The sequence below is a fragment of the Oryctolagus cuniculus genome, chromosome 16 (genome assembly GCF_051225735.1).
Source record: "Oryctolagus cuniculus isolate XC-2025 breed Fujian yellow rabbit chromosome 16, ASM5122573v1, whole genome shotgun sequence".
In the NCBI taxonomy this organism is placed as follows: domain Eukaryota; kingdom Metazoa; phylum Chordata; class Mammalia; order Lagomorpha; family Leporidae; genus Oryctolagus; species Oryctolagus cuniculus.
The window spans coordinates 56767053-56791274 of NC_142882.1; the positions used below are offsets into that span (position 1 = coordinate 56767053).

Sequence of the window (24222 nt, forward strand, 5' to 3'; positions counted from 1 at the left end):
CCCCCTAAAGAGCTGAAACAACCCTGGCGAGCGACGGGGTGGAAGGTGTCATAAATTTCATGTCCCAGGAGGGAGATTTGGAAAGTGCCTCAAGATTCAAGCAGAGGTCCAAGGAAGGCGTGAGCGGGGGCATCGTAGCAAGGAGCCTTACAGACTGCACATCGTGAACAAAGGCTGCCCGGTGCATCCAACAGGTCCTCTGCTCTTGCCAAAGTCCCCCGCAGCCGGAGCTACGGAGGAGCTTGCAGAATGCCAGTGTCTTTTTGGATCCGAGGTGATGTGAAGAGTGTGCTGCGGGTGATGCCGCCACAAAGTACCCCTGTTAAACATGACAACCAGCGAGCAAAAAGGCCAGGAGGAACTGAAACAGCATGGCCGACTTAGAGCTTGGGGTGGGGCTGGGGCCTCGCCATGCTCTCTCGAAGCGCGGGGAGCGCTCTGCCCCTGCACACTAGCCGGGCAAGTGCCGGTGAATGCGTTCATGAATTATTCATGTGTGGCAAATGAAGGCGATCCCATGTGAATGGCCAGGCTCATAATCAGAGGGTACTAATTTGTCCTTAGGAAGCAAGGAGGAAGCTTACTAACAACTCACAGCAGGAAGAGATTCTATGGAGCCATGTGCGTCTCCCTAGACAGTCAGGTGTGTGTCGCTTCTCCCACCAGTGTTCAGAATCCTGTTGGACTTTCTGCTTTTTGACCTGCATTTACTTGCCTTCTCTAAGTGTAACTTGATGAATAATTGATGCATCTGAGAAGTTATTGGCCGATTGAAAAGCCGTCTCTTCGTGTCTCTCTAGCTGACCCATGCCAAAACCAAACTGTTCATGCCTTTAGGGTCTTTTATAAAAGATCTTTATAACGAGCCTTTAGCTTTTTACAAGGAAACAAAGATCACATTTCAAGGACGGATTTTTTATTTTTATAATAGAAACCAATCCAGCCGTGTTTTTGGTTAGCTTAAATGAATCAGGCTGACTGAATGACTAATTCAGATTAATGATGCAGAAATCAGTTTTTGGGGGTGGAGAGAGAGAGAGACTTTGATTGATTTAGTCATCTTAACAGAATGGCCATAAATTCAGATCTCTCTCCTTCCTTCCTTCCTTCCTTCCTTCCTTCCTTCCTTCCTTCCTTCCTTCCTTCTCTCTCTCTCTCTCTCTCTCTCTCTCTCTCTCTCTCTCTTTCTCTCTTTCTCAAACACTTGCAAGCTCTAGTAAGCACCCCTTCCACCTGCGTGCGTGCAGCGTGTACGCTGCAAAGCTGAGTAATGACTCCGGCAGGATGCAGCTCTCTTGGCTGTATGACTTTTTAGTACTGCTCTTGGCTTTCTCGTAGACAGGCATTCATTTAAAGAATAAGAGGTTGATGTTGCCAAGACATCAGATACTGCATCTATAAAAGAAGGCGTCTCTCGTATAAATCTGATACAAAGGAGGGCCAAATTTACCTTGTGTGGTAAATCGAACTTCCGACACCCCTCGTGATAACGAGTCCACAAGTGCCCTTGTCAGTACTGATCAGTCTCTGCAAAGCAGAAATGCGATGCTTAGCTGACCGTGGTGGGGGTGGAACTGGTACCTCGGTGCACAGAGCTCTGAGAACTATCAAGTGCAACCTTATTGCAGGGCACGCATCCAACTTTTAGAACATTCTACAGATTGGAGACAGATGAGTGTTCCTGAATTATTCTTGGCCTTTTCTTCTGCAATACCTAAACCATAGTTTCAAATTGAATTCATTTCATTGATACAGAAACAAATTGGTCTAGAACACATCTGAAAGCTTGAGTTTAATTCAAGGGACATGGTAAAAAGTACAGGTTACCTTGGGTTAACTATTTATGCTTTTCTTTGTTTTTCTTTATTTATTTAATTGAAAGGCAGAGTTATAGAGAGACACAGGCAGAGGCAGAGAGAGAGGTCTTCCATCTGCTGGTTCACTCCCCAAGTGGCTGCAATGGCCGGAGCTGTGCCAATCCAAAGCCAGGAACCCAGAAGCTTCTTCTGGGTCTCCCATGTGGGTACAGGGGCCCAAAGGCTTGGGCTGTCTGCCACTGTTTTCCCAGGCCATAGCAGAGAGCTGGATCGGAAATGTGCAGCTGGGACTCGAACTGGCGCCCATATGGGATGCTGGCACTGCAGGCGGTGGCTTTACATGCTATGCCACAGTGCCAGTCCCCTCATTTATGCTTTTCAAGGACAAAAATGGGTTACACGCAGCTGTTAATGTAAACTAGAGTTTCACTTATGAGAAGTAAGCCAATTAAATTTTTAGCAAAGATAATTTGCTGAACTCTGATCTGGCAATATGCATCGTTATTCAGAGAGTTCCATGATATCTATGTTTTCATTAACTCAATAAATATTTATCACACACCTAATAGATACCATGCACTTTCTTGTGGTCCAGAAGTATCTACTATAGTAGACAAAGCAGGCACGGTCTCTGTTTATGAAATGTATTGCCTAATTGGAAGCAAAGACATTTTTTAAAATCACTCAAAATCATTGACAAGGAGTGGGTGTCTGGTGCGGCGGTTAAGATGTTGCTTGGGATGCCTGCAGCCCATTTCGGAATGCTGAGTTCAAGTCCCAGCTCGGCTTCCAATTCAGCTTCCTGCTCATGTGCACCCTGGGAGGCAGCAGATCATACTTCAGGTGGTTGGGTCCCTGCCTCCAGTGTGCAAGACCCAGACTGAGTTCCCAAACTGTTGGGGACTGAACCAGCAGGTGGAATAGCTCTTCGTCTTTCAAATAAAATGAAAATAAACAAATATGGCCTCATAAAAAAAGTGGATGAATTATAATCAGGAGATTCAGATAGTAAATTCCAACAGAGCACAGAACATACCTAAGTTGTCACCAGTTCTCACCAATTGGAAGCTTAGGAAGGAAGTATTATGCAAGGAAGCTACATAATCAAGCCAGTCTTCCCCCTCTGAATGAGACTGCAGAATCTGACACTTAGTAGGTGCTCATTATCTGCGAGGATTGACTGAGTCATCCACTGACTGCATAGTGGCAAATGTTACTGGGGAAAATGCAGGGAGATGGGACTGCCAGGAAAGAAGGAAGGTCTACAGGCTGGTGCGTGGAGCCCGAGGCCGGAGCTGCGGAAGGCCTTGGAGCCTTGGCCTCTGGCATCCCCTGGAGATGGGCTTCCTGGAGTTGGTGCTGAGCCCCGAGGCAATGCTGGTTGACACTGACTGTTTCACTAGGTCCTCCGGACTAGCTGAGAGTAAGACAGGGAACAGGGTACAGACTCAAAGGCAGCGTTCACTCCCTGGACCCCTCCCCACTGCCACTCCCCCATATCCCTGTCGTCAAAAGAAAAGTTGAAGGGACACAGTTGTTGCAGGGGAATGTCCGGTCTTTCCCGGAGGCCCCCTCTTGGGTCTAGGAAAACGAGGAGAGTGTGCATTTTCACTGAAGCTGCTGGTGTTTTGCTGCCTTTTCCAGGGCCACATATTCTTTGTCTCATTTGTTCAGAGGGGAGATACTGTCATTGCTGTCTCTGTTTGGGGGCTTGGCGATGAGACTTGGTTCAGGGAGTGAGCTCATTCAGAAAAAAAAAATAAAAAAGATAGCGGTAATAGGATATCATTTTAAATACGAGTCAGACAGCTTTCTTGTTTTTCTAATTATTGCTTCTGTTGGCTTGTTGTCATTGTTTTCAGGAAAAACAAAGTACCAGGGATGGAGCTCTGGGGAACTGGTTTGGTTCCACTTGAGGAAGTATTTTCCAGGGCCCTTTCTGAGAAATACTGTGAAGTCATCTTGCAGTTCTCTAAAGTAGGGGGTGAGAGAGGTCTGTTTGCCTCTGTAGAAGGATTGCTGGTGTAGTTGATGGGTTTTTAAAGAAATATCTGATCTGTGCAGGGCAGGCTGACTTCGATTGTAGCTCCTACACTAAGGCTGAGGACTGGTGTTCTTTAAGGTCTTAGGCTTAAGCCACAATTTATTAATTGAAGTATATAGATTAATTAATTATTAAGTAATTATTATTAATTGAAGCATATAGATTAATCTGTTGTTTGAGCCATGCTTTGGAAGAATAATAGCAGAAGCAATAACTGATTTTTATTTACCCTATTCAATATATTGAACATGTGGTCATTCTTTCATGCCAGGAAGCAAGTTTTTCTATGACTCCCCTTTTGTAGTTGAAGAAACAAGGCACAGAGAGGCCAAGTCACTTGGTGGAGGTCACACAGCTTGCTAAGCTACAGAGTTCAGCTTCCAACCCAGGATGCCTGACTTGTGAGCCCGCATCCTTCAGTGTCCAGTTTTCCAGTGGAATCATTACCTGTGGGAGACACTGAGTAGGTCATCTTCCCACTTCACCATCCACTCCATTGTCCTGACAATTTGCTATCTGTACCAAAGCAGACGTTTTCAAATTCCGCTTCGGCAAGGAGTGAGTGGGGAAGCCTGCAGCCCTAGGTGCTGATGCCTCTGCAGATTTCGGAGTTCGTGTTCCCTTCTTCTTTATTGTGGTCTCCCCACCCCAGGCAAAAGCGTGGGCCAACCTGGACCACAGTGCTTGACTCAAAGAGTGCCCAGAAGTGTGCATTTCTTGTCCCAAGCAAATAGAAGCACCGTGGGCAACAAACAGTCTCTCCCTAGTGTGTGTGCGCGCGAAATTATGTTCCAGTTAAGTGAGAAGCAAGTGTGAGCCCGTGGGAGGCAAAGTCCTTTTTCCTCGACCTCTCTTACTTTTTAGGAGCACCCTCTATGTGGGGCTCAGTTGTCTTTCAGCTATGTCTTGGTATTAAGAATTGAATGCTAGACAGGCTCAACTTGGTTCAGTGTAGACAAGTCCTGTGGGTCAGATGCTGGGTTAGACGCTGTGGCTGGCGTCGTCACGGTGGAACTTGAAACCCAGCTAGAGTAGGAAGGTCCAGTGGCTGTGTCAGAGGCTGGGATCCGAACGTTAGAGCTTCAGTCGGATTCGTCTCTTCCTCCGAGCCAGGAATGCTCTTCTGAGCAAAGTGGAATTGGAAGTGCGAGTTTAGGGCGGAGAGTTTGGTGCAGTAGTTAAGGTGCTGCTTGGGACTCCCAAATCCCATCTCAGAGTGCCTGGGTGCAGCCCTGGCTCTGCTCCCAATTCCAGCTTCCTGCTCATGTGCACCCCGGCAGACAGCAGGTGATGGCTCAAGTACTTGGGTTCCTGCCACTCTCGTGGGGGACCTGATTTAGGTTCCCGATTCTTGGATTCAACCTGGCCCAGTGCCAGCTATTGAGGGCCGTCAGGGAGTGAACCAGAGGATAGAAGAATCTTTTTGTCTCTTCCTTTCAAATAAACACAATTTTAAAAAATATTTTCATGTGAGTTTATTTTGTTGTAAACATTTTTAAATCTATATATAACCTTTTTCATAGTATGCATTTTCTATGTATCATAGGAAAACTTCTTTTACACCAACATAAATCCATACTTTTCATTCTACTTCTCTGCGAGTTTCTGAAGGCCCCTCACAGCAGTGGCACCTGGAGCCCTGTTCCCTGCCCACTGTGTTCTTGCTCTAAGCTTTTTGATTTAAATGCTGTCTTCCCTCCACCCCGTCCTTCCGTTGCTGTTCCTTATCCGCTCCGTACTTTCCCACGTTTGCACTCCGCATTCAGTGGTGCAGTGTTCGCCCTCTTCCCTTTGCTTCTCCACGTTCCTGGTCTCGCTGTCTGTCCCGACAGTTTCACAGAGAATCGGAGAGTCCAGGGCTCCTTGGAAGACCTGGGAAAGGAGAGGAGTCTGCAGAGAGGCCCTCTCCAGCCCTCCGAGCCAACGCACTGGCCCGGAGCTCCTTGAAGACAGCCAGGTGTTCCCAGGGGCAAGGAAGACAGGCAGACAGTACCGGCTGTACAGACACCCCGGGACTGGAAAACATCCTTGAGGGGGTGGGCTGGGCCAGGGCATGAAATTGCTTGCTAGGCTACCTATCGCTCCATTCAGGACAGCGAACACACAGCCTGTCATCCTTGACATTTTAATTGAAAGAAAAGCTTACAGAGATTTCGGCTGTAAGCAGTGTGTTTGTACAAGTGTACAAAGAGGAATAATCTGTCAGGTTGGGAGATTTTTTTATGCTGCAGGCCTGCGTTTGGTAATTGAACAATTCAACATGCGCTCACACATCGTACCTTGTTTCATGCCTCAGTAGTTTTTAGTAGAAATACTTTACCCAGAGGCATCTGGGTATTAAAGAGGAGCCCCCGCCTGCTCACGTGTGCAGTTGCGAGCTCAGGGCAGCAAGCCTGCACTGGGAGGGCTGGTGGGGCTTTGTTTGCACAACCTGACTGCCATGTGCCGTCCTATTTTCAGGGTCTCACTGATGTGCTGCTTGGGAAATTTTTTTTTTTAAGGGAGAATCATGATTTCACATGGATGAGTGATTTCTCATGTTAGCAATATTACAGAATTTTACTACTTCGTGAAACCAGGGAGCAGTGTGAATATCAAAGGAAATGGACCGTGAATTTATTTCAGCATAAAAAGTCAATAATTAGTCGTGGGGGCCGTCCAGGTGTGACGGAGGAAGCCGGGGCTCCCCAGCTGAGCACAAGCCCTGTTGCCCTCGGTGACCTGTGTGGCCATGGACAAATGTAAATGTTTCTGGATTCATTCACACCTGAGTAACATCAGAATAAGATGACCGGCCTACCATATTGCACTATTTCAAAAAAGTATGAAAATTCTTTGAAATAATTGGAGCATTGTGTAAGTGCAAAATAATGAATTTGGTACAAGAATAATGTAGTAAATAATAGTTATTATTTCAATTCTCATTTTATATACACAAAGGAATTAGACAATTCGTGCGGTTGTTGTAATCCTCTTAGTTCAGCGGTAGGCGTATTCTGGATAAGTGGTTGGTTCTTGGGTCTAGCTGCAGAGAACACTGCTCCGGCTACTCCTGTCCATGCCTACTGATGATTAGGCACAGAGCCTAGTTCTGGCTTGCTCACTGTTCCTTCCCGTCCCTCTTTCCCTCTCTCCCTTCTTTCCTCTCTCTCTCTCTCCTTCCTTCTTTCAAGCCTAAGCAAGAAGCCTAGAAAATTCTACCAGTTTGATAGCTAGGGTTTGGAGGAATAATTTCTAGACTCTATTTGTAAAACAATAACCTCAGAATTCTTCAGAATCCAAACATACAAGGATCTCAAATAACGTATCCAGTTCTCACTGGTCTGATTAGTATCATTAGGAAATTAGTGTTGCAATCCCGAGGGATCCCTGTACCCTCAATTCATGAGGAAATACTTGGTATTTTAAAGTCGGGTAGACCTACGCATGGTGTGGAGATAGCCAGTCTAACAAGGACATTGAAACAGATGAGCCATACCCTTCCCTCAGCTCCTCTGTGCAGCTGGGAGTTTCCATCACTGGGGGAAGGATAAAAACTTGCTTTACATTTAATTACGTTTACATTTCCATTCGCATCGTCATTAGGTCGTCTAATTGATTTCTTTACAACAAGAACACATCAATAGGAAGTGATCACCCAGGTTATTTCTGAGCTATCAGATAACATAACAAAAAAGAAGCATGCTCAGTTGCGTTTGCTGTGCCGGGCCCTGCTTCTCCTTGCCTGTGCTCTGTGTGCCTATTACATCTGTCTGCATGAGCGCATAGACGGTGGCGAGAAGGGTGAGCAGCTGGGCCCGCATGCACAGACAACACCTGTGCGCTCCCTGAATCTTTCCCAGTAAGTTCGGGAGCTCAGCGCATCGACGTTGGGCTTTGCAGAACTGACTTCCACCAAGCCTTGTATGCACTGACATACAACTATTTTCTTTTCTATAAAGCTCCCAAACTAAACATGGAGACTAGAGAATTTAAAGTGAACACAGTGTGTTGACTGAGCCACACTCCCTACCCTCTGACTTGAGCTGTCTGCCTGCGGCTGAGACAGGCGTTGGGACGTGGTGAAGTCACCACCATGGTAAGAGTTTGGAGCTGTTGGCTAACAGGCCTTCCCAGGTTCTGCTGGTCCTTGCTTTTAATCCATATTTTGAAGGTTCCCAGGGCACATGTCGAGAAATACCCATAGTCCTTCATTTGCTTGTGAGAAAACACATCAGTTATAAAGGACTTGCTTTAGCGGATCTGTGTACCAGTTCATGCACATCCTATTAAAACAGGGTGCTACGGGGTACTCTGGGGAACCTCAGTGGAAAGGCTTTATAGTCTCGTACCTACGCTCTCCTAAGCATAGAAACCCGGGCTAATTTATGACGAATCCTGCGGTGAGTGTGACTGTGGTAGTTCAAGTTCCAAATGCGTTCCCCGGGAAAAAGAGTGGGGAAGTTCATCTTCATGGGAATCCTAACAGCAGCGATGGAAGAACGTGCTGGTCGTCTTCCTCCCCCTCTGCCTCCCCCAGCTCCCCAGGACTGTCCCCTGGGAGACCACCGGACTCCAATGCAGCAGCCCTTGCTGCCTCTCCAGCGGGGCCCTGGGCAGGCTGCTGCGTGCAGCGCGGGAGGGCGTTGGCGGACGCCTGGCTTCGTGGATCACAGCCCCGCCTGGCTCTTAGCACGAAGGAGCCTTCTTTCCGCTTTTTCTTTAGCAAATGGGCTAATTCTGGAACTGTGAGCTTCTCTCGTGACATCCAGAGTCAAATCATTTAATGGGGCTGACTGGGAGATCCTGAGAGGTTTCTGTTTGTTTGTTTCTGTTTTGTTTGTTGTTAAGTCTTTCATTTAACGGGTTGACCTTTACACAGCTCCCCCGAGCGCGAGAGCATCAGGAGACTGAGAACTCAGCCAGGGAGGTCACTTGTTTGCAATTTTTAATAAACACAAATAATTCCTGTTTTCCCTCGGCACATTCCTTGGCTCGGCAAATCAGTTTGAGATCCTTACATTTCTTTCTTGCTTTTTGTAAATGGAAGCCAACACTGAGGCCTCCCCTGAGGCGAGCTTGCCCAAGTGCTACAGGTCAGCTCCAGCTCAGGGTCTCTGTGCAATGGCCTAACACCTCGAGGCATTATGAAATCAGACTTTGGGAACGGGGGTCAGGCTCTGGACTTGCCCCGAGAAAGGCCCGCGGCAATGCTGCAGTGACCTGGCTGCCTCGCTTTGTGCTCTGTGGTTTTATTCATTCACAATGGAGAACGATGACGCCCACGTGGATTTCTGTTGGGAATTCATGAATGAAGCTTGCTCTGCAAATCCACAGTAAATCCACAGCAAAGCACGGCAGGCTTCCAGGCAGAGGAGCAGGAGAGTGTGGAGCAGGGACTAAACAAATGTGCACGGATCTCAGGCTGCCCAGGACGTCATCACAAAGTCCCTTTCTGTGGAAGTGGGGGAGTCGGAGATTTACTGGCCGGTTTCTCCTGAACGTTAGGTAGATAACAGGGGTCAGGAAGTGAAGTGGAATTTGATGTATTAGCTAGGAAGCGGCAGAGGAAACTAGGCTTGTATTTTATTTGTTATTATTTCCCTAATGTCCTCAATTACGTGGCTCTCCCATCAGTGGGTCTGATGTGCGGCACACATGATGCTGGTGTCCCCGCTGGTGCTGGGTGCTGGCTGGCGACACGGGCTCAGGTCACCAGGGATAACGTCTGTGTTTGTTTTGCTTTGTTCCCAGGCCTGTCCCAGGCTCTCTGTCTTCTTTGCTACACCTCCACAACAGACAGAGACAGCCCATGCCCGCCTCCATGCCCGGGACCCTGCCCAACCCTACGATGCCTGGCTCTTCTGCCGTCTTAATGCCAGTAAGTACTCATGTTTCTCATTGCCTCTTCCTGCGTGCGCTGAGGCTCGCCACTCGAGAGAGAGGACGGGAAAAACCGAGACCTACGCTGACTGCAGAGAGTGGAGAGTGGAGCCGTGGGCCGGTCTGCTCCGGGGGCCCTGTTGGCTGTCCCCAGGCGACGGCTCGCTGGCTTCTGCCCTTCTGTGCCCTGCTGGAAGGCACAATCCCATCTTGCTGTTGTGTCCCGTGAGCTGCGCCACCCAGGGAACGGAATTTGGGGGGGGAGACTGTGTTTTCTGCTGTGTTACTCAATCCTCTGTATCTGCTATTCAACCAATTGCAAATTGAAATGTTTTCAAAAATTGCAACTGTACGGAGCACATAGACTGTTTTGATCGTTATTCCTAAACGAAACAGCATTAACGACTACCTGTATAACATGTATGCGTGTTTGGTATAAAATGATCGTGATATCATTTAAAGTGTAGGAGAGGACTGTGTAGGTCGTGTGCAAATACTTTGCTATTTTCTCTAAGGGACTTGAGCATCCATAGATTTTTGGTATCTGAGTAGCCTCCTGGAACCAATCCCCACAAGTCCCAAGGGACAATTGTACTACAAGTTCCTCAGCTTGGGTTCTGTGCCGTGTCCTTACATTGCCAGTGAGTGCTCAAACCACATCTCAGAGGCATAATTAATAGAACGATAGTGATCGTGTGTAATAGCTGCCACCATATATTCGAGCATATCATGTTCTGTGAATCCTGCTAGCAGCATAAATCAAGCACTTAGCCCAATACCTGAAACCCTCCTACGGGTAAGTCTATTGCTGCCCCTGTTCTTGGAGTGAAGAACCTAAGGCAAGCTTCGTGCTTGGCTGAAAGGCACAGCTGCAGAGTCCTGACCCCAGGAGTTTTGGCTCCAGAGCCCTACTTCTAGGCCACAACACTATTTGTACCTTTTCTACTTTCAATCTCACAGCACGTCCATGAGAAAGCATTGTTCCCATTTTATAGATGACGAAACTGAGGCACAGAGAGGCTGCATAACTTAAGCAAGGTTACAGAGCTAGGGCGTGGGGAAGTCGGGATTTGAATCCTTGCAGTCTGGATGCCCAGTCTCCACTCATACTGACTGCATTCACTGCCTTCCTTTGAACACAACGAAGCAACCAAGAAGCAGGAAGCCTTGCTCTCCGGCCACGTGGTCTCTTCCCTGTGCCTCTTCCTTGTCCTCCCTCTCATGGTGCTTTGTTGAAGATGGCTGGTGCCTGTGCTATTCCCAGGGCCACAGGATTTCTCGGAAGACCAAGAGAGGCCTCCTGACAGCTGCATCGGAGCCTCGCACAGCCTTGTAAGCAAGGCCCTGCAGAGCGTTTTCACATTTTAAGAAGTTGTCGACATCTTCAGAAGTCGCCGACATGACTTTGTTTCATTCTCGCAGTGAAAGCAGGACGCATTGGTAGCCCTGTCTAGCGGCTGAGAAGTGAGCAGGGAGACGTGGAAGGGGGCTGTCTCATGTCCCGCAGCTCACGAGAGATGCACTCGCATGTTGACTCACGTGAGCAGGAGCTCAGATGGCCCCTGGTTGAGCAGTGGGCTTGATTGTCAAAGTGTAGGCAGGGAAAGGGGCTTGGTGGGCTCAGTGTAGAGAAATGTACCTGCCCACTCTTCATACTGAGTGGTCCACGTTAGAAACAGTTTTTGTGACCTTGAACTCGAGACAAATTGAGCTGACTGGCTTCCCAGGCAGTGCTCACCCTAGACTCCTTTTAGATAAGGGAAGACAGCACCAGCAATACAATATCTCAGGTTGTCTTCAGCCTGACTACTCTGGTCTGCATTCAGACTCCAAGTCCCTCTTGTCCAAAACTAGCTTCCTTTCAGAACTTCTAAGCATTGTTCCAAAAATCAGCACTGCAGAGACCTCTGTTCCCGTTTGTCTAAGCTCAGTGCTGTTCCCAAGAATGGAGTTGGGATACTTGGGCTGAAAAGACCCAGAGAAAGATACCCGGTGCCTTTCCACTGCATCATCTCGGCACAAACTTGACCTCCTGCTGAAGCTTCAGAACAGAGGCGTAGGTTCAAGTGCATGGTCAAGAACCACTGTAGACAGGGATGTCACCCTTGCAGGAGTCTCCAGATCAGTGTCAGGAATGCGTACAGAAGCCGTGACAATAGATGTCAGTCTAGAGCAGCGAGTCTCAACGGCGGTGATTTTGTCTGTCAGGGGTATTTGAGCAACACCTGCGGACAGGGTTCATTGTCAAAGCTGGGGTAGGAGTGAGAGGTGGACTGGCTTCTGGCGGGCTGTTTGACATCCTGCAGTGCTCGGGTCAGCCCCCACAGCAAGGGATCTGTTTGGCCCTAAATGTCGATAGTTTTGAGGTTGAGAAGCCCTGGTCTTGGGCATTACTAATGTTACTGCAATCGGAAGCCTTCTAGGTCCTAGAAATCGACCTGGGCCTTTCTGTTCTTGTTATCATGTCACTGTCACTCACTCCTCTGCTGTAACTCTGGTATGGCAAGCATGCCCAAGCCTGTACCCCAGATTCCTACTCTGGGAAACCAGGACTCTCTGGGTACAGAAGGTGAGTCTGTCTTTAGGAGAGCCTTAGGGGGCGGGCCACGCATGCTGCCAGGCCACATGATCCATCCCGCATGCGTTTGTTAGCACCTTGTGTGTGATGTGGGCGCTGTAAGAACTGGAGGAAACTTACCTTCAAGGAGTTCCGCCCGCGAGTTGTGATGTTGTCTTGAAACGCAAGTGCTTCAGCGATTTGGGAACAGGAGCGCCCGTTTATCATTACAAAACTCCATCAGCGGCCGGCGCCTTGGCTCAATAGGCTAATCCTCCACCTAGCGGCGCCGGCACACCGGGTTCTAGTCCCGGTCGGGGCGCCGGATTCTGTCCCGGTTGCCCCTCTTCCAGGCCAGCTCTCTGCTATGGCCTGGGAGTGCGGTGGAGGATGGTCCAAGTACTTGGGCCCTGCACCCCATGGGAGACCAGGAGAAGCACCTGGCTCCTGGCTTCAGATCAGCGTGGTGCGCCGGCCGCAGCGCGCCAGCCACGGCAGCCATTGGAGGGTGAACCAACGGCAAAAAGGAAGACCTTTCTCTCTGTCTCTCTCTCTCTGTCCACTCTGCCTGTCAAAAAAAAACCCACCAACCAACCAACCAACCAAACAAACAAAAAAACTCCATCAGCTGCACACATTCCAGCTCCTGTTTCTTTCTTTTCTTTTCTTTCTTTTTTTTTTTTTTTTTTTTTTTTGACAGGCAGAGTGGACAGTGAGAGAGAGAGAGAGAGACAGAGAGAAAGGTCTTCCTTTATCCTTTACCGTTGGTTCACCCTCCAATGGCCGCTGTGGCCGGCACACCGGGCTGATCCGAAGCCAGGAGCCAGGTACTTCCCCTGGTCTCCTATGCGGGTGCAGGGCCCAAGCACTTGGCCCAAGCACTTGGGCCATCCTCCACTGCTTTCCTGGGCCATAGCAGAGAGCTGGACTGGAAGAGGGGCAACTGAGACAGAATCCGGCGCCCCGACCAGGACTAGAACCCAGTGTGCCGGGGCCACAGGTGGAGGATTAGCCTATTGAGCCACGGTGCCGGCGCAGCTCCTGTTTCTAATATGTGAAAAAGAAGAAATCCTTGGCCTGCGTGTTTCCCCTTCAGTGCTGGGTGTTGCTCAGAATACCCAAAACCACGCCCATCTTCTGCCTCTTAATTGTAGTCCTCTTGGTAAAGTCGAGCCCACTGTGCACACAGAGCCTTGTTAGTGCAAAACAGCAAGTAGTTGTTTGAAGAGGCTTTGGCTGGCACTCTATAAATCAGTAATCATTAAGATGGCCAAGGCATTTTTTTTTTTAAAAAAAGTACTCATTTATTTATTTGAAAGGCAGAGAGAGAGAGAGAGAGAGAGAGAAACAGAGGTTAAATCCCCAAATGCCCAATACTTGGGGCTGTGCCTGGTGAAAGCCAAGAGCCAGAAACTGCACCCATGTCACTCACCCACATGGGTGGCAGGGACCAAGTACTTGAACCATCACCTGCTGTCTCCCAGGGTGCACATTAGCAGGAAGCTGGAATTAGGAGCGGAGCAGGGACTCAAACCCAGGCCCCCTGTTATGGGATGCATTCTTGCCAAGCAGTGTCTTAACCTCCGTGTCAGTGTTCTCAAAGAGAATTCCGTCTGTTTAAAACCAGTATTTGGGAGTGGCGCTTGTGGTGCAGTGAGTTAAGCTTCTGCTTGGGTCACCCCCATCCCTTACTAGACTGACTGTCTAGTCCCAGTTGCTTCCAGTCCAACTTCCTGCAAATAAAGTGGCTGGAAGGCAATGAATAATGGCCCAAGTGCTTGGGTTCCTGCTTCATACTTGGTGGAATTCCTGGATCCTGGCTTCAGCCTGGCCCAGCCCTGGCTGTTGCAGGTATTGGGGAGTGAACCAGTGAATAGAAGATCTCTCTCTCATCTCCCCTCCTCTCTCCTCCCCTCCCCTCCCCTTCCCTCCCCTCTTATCCCCCTCCCCTCCCCTCCCCTCCCCTCCTTGATCTCTTTCTCTTTCAAGTAAATAAATCTGTTAAAAATGAACAAAAGCAGAGTTACAGGGTAGGAATCCTCGCAGACGACAACTTTTCCAGCACGTGGGAGGTGTTGCTGAGCTGACTGCAGAAGTCCCAGGAGGCTGCGCTGACCTCTCGGTAGGCTGAGCAGCTTAGAAAACTTCGAAACATCACGTGTACTTCTGAAGGCTTGCTCTTTGGAACACTGAACGCAAAAGCTCGTTTGGGCTTTGGTCTTCCTCTCATGAGAGTCACTGATTGGAATAAGGGGTCAAGTTCTGTTCCAACTCCCCTATCACCCATCCTCTGGAAGAGAGTTACAAGGAATATACTTTATTTATATATATATTTTTTGAGAGCAATGAAACTCTTGAATTCTTCATGACTTACCAATTAGAGCACAGGGTATACTTAATGGCACTGAACTTCATGTACTCAATAGCACTTAAAAATCATTGAAGTGGTAACATTTATGTAATATTTTCCATAATTTTTAAAGAATTTTTAAAAATTAGAGTACCTAGGCTGCCCAGAAACTTTTAAAAGGTTTATTTTATTTATTTATTTATTTATTTTGACAGAGTTAGACAGTGAGAGACAGAGAGATAGAGAGAAAGGTCTTCCTTTTTCCATTGGTTCACCCCCCAAATGGCCGCTGCGGCCGGTGCACTGCGCTGATCCAATGGCAGGAGCCAGGTACTTATCCTGGTCTCCCATGTGGGTGCAGGCCCCAAGCACTTGGGCCATCCTCCACTGCCTTCCCGGGCCACAGCAGAGAGCTGGACTGGAAGAGGAGCAACCAAGACGGAATCCGGCACCCCAACAGGGACTAGAACCCGGGGTGCCGGCGCTGCAGGTGGAGGATTAGCCAAGTGAGCTGCGGTGCCGGCCGAAAGGTTTTTTTTTTTTTTTTTTAATTAAATTGGTTTATTTTCATTTGTTTGAAAGACACAGAGAGACAGACATTTTTCATCTGATTCACTCCCCAAATGTCTGCAGCAGCCAGGGCTGGGCCGATCCAAAACTGGGAACCTAGAACTCCATCCTGGTCTCCCACATGGATGGCATCTTCTGCTGCTTTCCCAGGTGCATTAGCAGGGAGCTGGATTGGAAACAGAGCAGCCGGGACTCGAACCAGCACTGTACTAGGAGATGCCCACATCATGTGGTGACTTAACCTGCTGCACCACGATGCCAGCCCAAGAAGTCTGTAATTTAGATATAAGGAACTAGGCTGCCTTGAGCAGAAGTCAGGCTCCCTAGCATTTCCAGCCCTTGTTTTCAGGTCTGTCCCTTGGCCAACAAAACACGCTTGCAATGAAGGATCCATTTTCCCCTTCTAAAGAATGTCTAATTATTTTCTGTGCTATTAGTATTAAAGGTTACTTGTTTTAACTCATTCTATGAAAAGTGTTATATTTCTGCTAACTGGAAAATATTATTAATGAGGTACATCCTTTCTGAACCAAAACTAGCAATTTTGCAGTACAAGTTAAACATCCCTAATCTGAAAATCTGAATTCTAAAACTGTGTGGGTACCAACGCTGATGCCACAAGTGGGAGGCTCTACACTTGACTTTATGTAATGGGTCAGTCAAAACTCAGGCCACTGAAACTACTGCTTAAAATTCCTGGGGGGGGGCAACATTGTGGCATAATGGGTTAAGCTGCTGCCTACAATGCTGGCATCCCATATCAGCACCAGTTTGAGTCACAGCTGCTCCACTTCTGATCCAGTCCCATACTAATGTGCTTGGGAAGGCAGCGGAGGATGGCCCACATCCTTGGTCCCCTGCACCCACATGGGAGACCCAGCTGCAGCTCCTGGCTCCTGGCTTTGGCCTGGGCCAGCCCCAGCCTTTGAGACCATTTGGGGAATGAACAGACAAATGGAAGATTTCTCTGTCTCCCTGTGTAACTTTTCCCTGCAAATATAAAATAAGACTTTTAAAGAAATTCCTTCAGACTGTGTATGTAAGGTCTATATGAAACATAAGTGAGTTTCCTGTTCAGACTTGGGTACCATCCCTAAGATATATGCGAGTATTCCAAAGACTGAAAAAAATCAAAATCCAAAACACTTCTGCTCCCAAGTATTTTGGACAAAGGGTGTTCAACCTGTGTGTCCTCCTTAATAGGAAGACCCTGTAGACAAGATGTTGGAGCTCAATTCAGGCGCTTGAAGGAGTTACTTGTGGATAAGACGGCAGGTCAGCAGGGGGACGAGGTGGGAGCAGTGAGAGATGTGAGACAGGGAGCTCTCAGCTGCTTTCCTCCCTTACCCATAAAATGTGGGAAGCAGAAATGGCCATAGCTACCTTGAGATGACCGTTTGGTATAGTACCTGTCCATACAGCAGTTTCCTGTGCATACGTTTTTCCCTTACCTTGCTAAACCTCAGCATGACTCCTGGTAACTGGAGCATTCCCAAAAGAGAAGATATTCTGGCGTTTCCTTGGGAAGTGGCCTACCATGACCATGCATGGTCCTTTGGCACGAGGGATCTTCTATAGAAGACATGGCTTTCGATGAGTCTTTGATGTGCTTGGGTTCAAGGCCTGTGGGTGCTGTTGCTCATCCTACGCCAAAGCACAGATTTCTCCCGACTTCTTCAGGCAGATGCGGAATGATCCGTTTGGAGGAGAAGCACCGCTTTGCCCAGGACCTGGACTGCCTTTCTCAGACTTCTGATGCTGTTGCTCCCCTTTCTCTTAGATGGAGAGACAGATGTCAGTGAACTCCGGCATCCTGGGCATGCAAGGGCCCAACCTGAGCGAGCCCTGTGCTTCCCCCCAGGTCCAGCCAATGCACTCGGAAGCCAAAATGGTGAGTAACAGCTTTCATCATCCTTCCGCTGTTTTGTGGCTTTCTCTTTTGACTTGTGCTCTGACTCCGGCCGGGCAGCACAGCCGGGTAAGGGGCTCCATCTTTGCTGTCGTGAACAGCCCTGTCTGTGGAAAAGCAGTGCAGAGGCTGAGGCTGGCTCTGCTGCAGGTGTTTGTCACAGACCCTTGGCATCGGATCGTCAGGTATTGAGCGTTGGGTCAGCACGTGGTGTCATCAAAAGGGCTGTTTAGAAGTTCTGCGAGACGCCTGCGTAGGAGTTGGCACGGGAGACAGCCAAGGATGTGTGTGTTTGCCCAACGTGAGAAATAACGAAAATAGTTCAGAGCTCTCCTTTCTTCAAGGGGTCCCAGTTTCGATGCCACTCACCCTGACCTCACAGCCGTGAAAGCCTGCAGGTGACTCTGAAGTCCACACCGTCACGGACGTATTTTGCATTTTTGGTGATGTCGTCCGATGCGGTGTTGGTTTGTGATGATGAGAGCCTTTTGCCTTGTAGCTCTTACTGCAACGTACAGTTCCAGGTGACAGCCTCGGTGACTTTAACAAGCCGTCCCGTGCTACCAGGCCGGTCTTCCTAATCACGGTGCTAGCTTTGGACTCACACAGGCTACTGAATATGCACAAAAGTAGTGCATGCCCGTCCTTACAGTGTAAGTCCACTTGCTGGTTATAGCTGACGAGGTTCCTTGAAGTAGGTCATGATGTCTCGAGGTAGTTAACTTTTCATGCCACAATTAGTAAAGTATCAGACGTCAGCAAAACACACTGCAGCAAACTTTACAGTTTCTGATCATGGATGAGGAAGGAAAAGAAGTTGATTTGTCTGAGCTGCAGCCTTAGGACCTGTGTGATGCTATTGACACTTCTGAAATGTAGCCATCCATCCCGGTGCGGGGGCTGGAGTCAGACGCAGTGACTTCCTTTTCAATGTCAGCAAGCTATTTTTTTATTTTTTTGGAGCCTGAGTTGCTCACTTTCTCTTGGAAACTTTGCTCATTGGCCTGCAGCTTCTTGACCTGAGGAGTCAACTGAGCTCTCAGTGTTGGCTACCTTGGGCAAATAAAATCTGTGGTCGAGAGAGTTCTCTCGGCTGGGCCACAGTCCCTGTGACGTGCCAAATGGCACCGGCATCTGCTGCAAAGCTCGTTAAATCTTTTTGGAATCGGCAAATATTTTTTCAACCCAAGCCCTGCACAGCCAAACCAAATACTTGCTGGCAGAATAAAGTTCAAACTGGCATCTGTTTTGGAGACCAAAGCAATGCCATTTACCTCTTTTTTTTTTTTTTTTTTTAAGGAAAATTAAAAAAAAAAAAAAAGAACTGTGAATGTATTTAAGAAAAAAAACAGTTAAATTCTTCATGTAAATGAAGAAATGCTGTGGGCCTGGGTCTCTGATGCTTCCCTCAAGTTGGATTGTTCCTGAACCTTCTTATTGGCTTCAGGGTCTGTGTCCCTCTGAGGGGCCTTCCAGACAGACTTCAGATGGATTCTAAGGTGCGATTCCAAGCCATGTTTCTCTGACAGTTGATTTTCACTGGATTTCATGCCTCCTCTTGACTCACAAGTGTCCTCCCTCTCTTCTTGCTGGCAAAGAAGGAAAATGCTTCCAAAGGCAGTACAGATTTACAATTATTCGTGTGTGTGAAACCAATCCTACGCTACAGCGGCTTCGTAGTAGTGGATAATGGCAGCTGGAAACAAAAGGGAATTGGTCTGTACTCAGGAAAACAGCGTCGCCCCACAAATGTTTGTTATGTTGAATTTCCTGATTCATGTTCTAAGTGAATAAATATTTCCAGGCCTTGGGTGTCTGGGCGAATGCACTTGGTCATGGACTTGAAGCTTAGGGAGTATGCTTTGCTCTCTGTCCTGAGCCCCCACCCCAATCCTGGTTTTGCCAATACATCAATCCAAAGGGAAAGATGGTAGTGTTAGCCACCTAGGCTTGGAAGAACAGCATCTAAATAGTAGCTTGGAGAAGTCTTAAGTGAATTTTAATACATCACTCAGCATCTTGCTTTATTCGTGGAGAAACCCGTTCTTGCCATCTAGTAACCATACGGTATTTTCCAGCAGTTCTTGGGCTGCTCGGATGAAAGCTTTTATGAAATACAAAGTAGTGAACTAAAACAAAACAAAACAAAACAAAACAAAAAACAAAACAAAAGCCCTTCCATGATTTTAATGTCAGCCAGAGCCTCCCCAGGTTGCTCTGAACTACGGGCTTTGTTGTTCTATGCCTAATTTTCTTCCTGTGTAAGACTGGAATGGATTCCAGATTTCATCTAAGACTCCGGTTTCACTGTTTTCAAGGACTTTTCCAAAGGTCACACATGGGCTATTGTTGTGAATGCACGCAGCAGGGTGTGTTCCGAGAGCACACGAGTAACCAGAGAGTTACAAGGGAGGTGTGGCCTCCGCTGCAGCACCGCAGCCCGCGTCTCCTGGGGACAGCGTGTCAGATTGATCATGTCAAACTCCCTGTTGGCCGTGCACAAAAGCCGTCATCCTGAACCTCTGGCGATACTTGCAGGTCTTGCAGGTGGACAAAAGCTTACAACAGGATTGCTTTAAATGCGCAGATTTTTTAAGACTCTGACTAGTGCCTGTACATGCCATGCATCTGTTTTCCTTGGCCCATAGCTGTAATTTCTGTTGTAGAAGAGAGCAAGATGGGTTTTCCTAACAAGCTCTAGGACGCCTTGATCTGGGCTATCCCAAGTTAGGAAACACACATGCTAATCTTTCGACTGAACGTGCCTCAGGGTCAGTATCACCTCCAAGCTTGTTTTATCAGACTTCTGACTGGCTATAATTTAGTTTGATGGATTCTTTTTCTAAAAATTAAGCCAGCATACTTGTGGCTTCACAGTTTTACCAGTGCAGATGCACAGATTGGGTTTTGTTACAGGGTCAGAGCAGACGCTCAGCCCCGAGAGTTCTCTTTCGAAGCAGCTGAAATAGTAGGTTCTTCCTTCCCGGGTGCTGCGATCTATGTGTATCTTAGATGATGGTTCACACGGCGAACATTGTAACATTCGAAGGGGAAATGGGGGCAAGGAGAGGGGAGAAACAGAGAAATGAGAAAAGGAGGTAGAGGAGATGGAGAAGGTGGGAGAAGGACAAACCACACTGGTGATCCAACCCCAAGTTCATGGACTTTTTTGCAATGGAAATTGACAGGCGGCCATGGTGCAGCTCAGACACGGTATACGAGGGGCTTATGCTTAAACACGCACAGTGGGAAGGGGTCCAGCCGACTGGCTTTTGAACGGGAGCTGAACAGGGTTCTCCTTATCAGGTTGGGAGCATGGCTATGCCCGCTCCACCTCTGGCTCGTCACTGCTACACAGCACTGGGGTTTGCATCAGGCTCAGAGTTCTGCACAGGTGCAGTTGCTGCTTTTGCACAGAGCACGCTCAGCACGGAGGTGTTGCTCACTGCCAGCATCCCGGGAAGGACATGACCGGTGGTGCTGGGCTAGCCTGGGAGCGTGCACAGGTGGGAGGAAGGGACTGGACACTCCTTGCTCCTGGCGGATGGGGAGCTACAGAAGGATGCACGGTCAGGTCAGGAGACGGGCACGTGGCAGGTCAGGCAGGATTTCGGATTTAGTGAGTGCTGTTTCTAGCATGTTTCACGGACATATGCTTCCAGTCTCTGTAGTAAGCAGACAGTTCTGTGGTGATGTCTTTAGGAGTTAGTTAGATTGTGTTCATTTCTGTAGAAATCAGACCAACTCTCTCTAGCTTTGCAAGAAGTTATTGTTTTAAAGTGATTGAATATAGGTTTTGGAAGCTAAATGTTTCCCAGGGGAGAGGGAAGGAGCCTGAATACCCATCTTGTGCCTGGTTCGTGATGACCAACTACTGCCACTGGAAACTGGTCACCATTAAGGGTGGCATGTCAACAACTACGTGTGTGGCTCTTGGACATTATCTCCACTTGATCCTGTTTGGAGAAGGACAGAGGACGGGTGGGGCATATCAATCCTAGGAATCCTATGTGTGGCCGTGACCTGATTCTGTCCTCCTACCAGCCCCAAGGCAGACACACTGTCCCCATTTTAACTCGGAGACAACAGAGGCTACAAGAGGTGAAGCTACTAGCCTAAGGACACAGCTCTTGGTGAAGGCTGAAGTCTCAGCCTCAAAAGCCAAAGCTCATTGATCACAACGTTGATCTTTTGGATAAAAATATACAGCTACCAGTTGTCGGCACCAGGAACATCGCATCTGATTCTGGGGGGCCTATGTGTATTTACACACTGACTGGCGGCAAGGGTGGCAAGGATGCTTTAGACCCCTGGAAGCCTGGAAAAGATGAGCACTGGTGGCGTCCCCCATCCCTGCTCTGGCTCCGTAGCCTCACTAAATGGTCCAACTCTACTCCTTTACGTAGACCATTTTTATCTGATTTTTCTTATTTTACGTGTGTATCTCCCTCACTTGATTGACTGAAAGGTCTTGAGACAGAGTCTTTGTATCACATAAGCTCCTTGTACCCTGAAAGGCCTTTTGAATGAGATCTGCTTTTTACAACAGTTTTTGTGATTTATTTTTATTTACCATAAAGGCAGGGCGCTAGAGACAGACAGAGACCTTCCACGCACTGGTTCACTTTCCAACAGCCCAAGACAGCCTGGCTGAAACACGCTATAGTTGGGAGCCCGTAACTCAAGCTGGGTCCCCCTTTGAGTGACAAGGACTCAACAACTAGAGCCATCGCGTGCTACCTCCCAGGGTGTGCATTAGTAGGAAGCTAGAATCAGAGGCACAGTCAGGACTTCAGCCCAGCCACTCTGATGTGGGAGATGGGCATCCCAAGTGATGTGAAATCACTGTGCCTAATGGCAACCCTGAGAACTGAGTATGAGTTGAGTTGAGCTGAAATAATGGCACCCCAGTGAAGGGGAAGGGGTTGGATGGATTGGGTAGGGAGTAAAGGAGTAAGGGTGGGACAGAGAAGGAGAGGATAAGAGCAGATAAATTCTAAGTAATCAGCAAAGAGTACCTATTTTTGATTTCTTGGAAAAATGTTAGAAATGATACCCATCATTTTTTTTCCTTGAGAGAAAAGCACTGTGTCTGTCCTTTAGATAAAGGAAGCTGGAGTTGTGAGCCGTTCTTGTGTGATGGACTGGTGATCGGTGATGCAGACGTCGCTCACGGATCGTCAGCCCCTCCTCTCCGGTTAGGTTCACGGTTTAGTGTGAATGTGCGCGTTCATGAATGAATGAGAGAAAGAAACCAAGAAGACTGGAGAGTGGAGGCCTTTTGGGGATGGAGGGCACCTTATGAAAGCCCTCTCCAAATCTCCTATTGTCGCAAGCGAGGACCTCGAGGACCTATAAAGACAGAGGCAGCCAAGCTGTCGTTGAAACCCAAAGCCGGGGCTGGGCCTTCGTTTTTCTGCCCAGTGCTGAGCTGCTTCTGTCAGCTGAGCTGATAGCTTACGAACAGGGCTGCCGGCGGCTCCCCCTTGCAGGCGGGCAGACAAGACCTGGGGTGGCATCATGAGCCATCCATGCTTAAACATCCACTTTGTTTTGAATGTCAACCTGGCTGTGTTTGTGTTTGCCTTTCCCCACCCTAATTATCCAGCTGGGTAACTGTTTGCCCACGGTGCCCCTTGGCCACCCACTGTCCCACAGATAAATCAGAGGAGGCCGGCTCCACGTGGAGTTGCCTGCAGAGTTACTGCATGTGAAGAGACGGTCTCCAGGTAACAACTCCCTGGCACCCAGGAGACCTACAGTTCCGCAATTTTCCTGTTGGCTTTCATCTTCCCTGACTCCATGCCCTCAAAGAAGAAAAAGCAGCGAAGGAAGAAGCTGTCTGACTCTCAAACTCTGGCCAAACAGGAAATGCCGTGAACTTACCAAGTTTTGAATGGGGCCACCAGCCGTGTGTCCTGTAGCCAGTGAGCACATGCTTTCAGAATGTCCCCCTCCTTCCTCGCTACTGTGACAACCACTGTCCAGTGTGCAGAGGAGCAGAGATTACAGAAGATCCCTGACAGCGGTCACGATCTGCAGTGTCACTGACCTGGATGACAAGTCTCACTTGAAGGACGATTTGCCTTTTGCAGGCACCACTGTAGAAAACTGTACAGGTCCAAAGGAAGCAAGCATCTGTGTGTGTAGCAGGAAATACGTTAGGCATGTGGCCATTCATGTTCATTTAATCCTCACGTTGGTCTGATGGAACAGATGCTGTTGCTAGTCTCATTTTCTAAATGTACGGAACAGAGAGGTTGGGATGCCCGTGGAAGAACACACAGCTGGTACAGTGCAGTGCTGGGATGTGAATTCAGGTAGTGGGTGCTTGCTCCTGGCCCCTGGCCCTCACCATTATGTTTTGCCAGTAGTATGAATGAGCACTCAATGAGCTTATATCAGGCACCTAACAAACTGTACTTCAGTCGACATCATCTCCTGGCAGCTCTGTAGGGTCAACCAGGAAATGCTGCCCTCCTCATTGTGTAGGCACAGAGAGGTCACGTGCCTTTTTTAGCATCAACAGTGGGATAGCCAGGCCCTGAGCCCTGATTGTCTTTGATTTTTGTCCTGCTGCCTCTATGTCATGCTGGCCCTGGTGTCTACCTAGTAACCTTCTGAATAAAAGCAGGCCTTTATAAAAAAGAGGGCTCAGTGGTGCTAAGGGAGACGAGGCTCAGATGAATAGCTCTGGCCTCTTAATTTGCTTCTGGTAAGTTCTCTCGGCCTTATCAACTCAACACTGGAGAGCAGACTCCTCCCCCTCTCTCTGTCTGGCCGAGACCAGTGCTGACTGTGAGCTTAGCTATTGTTGTTAAGAAACTAAAAGCAACAACATGTTTAGAGTTAGAAGAAGCTGTAGCCCCTTTCCAATGCCGTGGCCAGTGTACCCCTTTAGCCATAGAAGGTTTTGTTCAGAAGTACACTCTGACACTCTGCTGTAAAATCTGAGTGATTGGAGGCCATTGATAAGAGAAGAGCCAGCAGCCCTGTGTTGGTGCTTTCTTTATTTCTAGAACAGAATAAATTCCTACAGAATTTATGTTGCCTGTGCTGGTTAGAATCCCGAATACACGAGCTTCTACATTTGATTATATTTGTTTGGAAAAC

At 48.3% G+C, this 24222-nt stretch overlaps 1 protein-coding gene across 13 annotated transcripts in view; it reads left to right on the forward strand.

Moving 5' to 3' along the window:
* Positions 1-24222, forward strand: part of CREB5 (cAMP responsive element binding protein 5) — a 426900-nt gene that overhangs the window by 304841 nt on the left and 97837 nt on the right. For all 13 annotated transcript variants that reach the window (XM_051853248.3, XM_051853251.3, XM_089316046.1 and 10 more), the window contains 2 exons: positions 9595-9721; positions 16981-17091. In XM_051853248.3, the coding sequence (XP_051709208.1) occupies positions 9595-9721; positions 16981-17091 (238 nt within the window). The remainder of the gene's footprint in view (positions 1-9594; positions 9722-16980; positions 17092-24222) is intronic.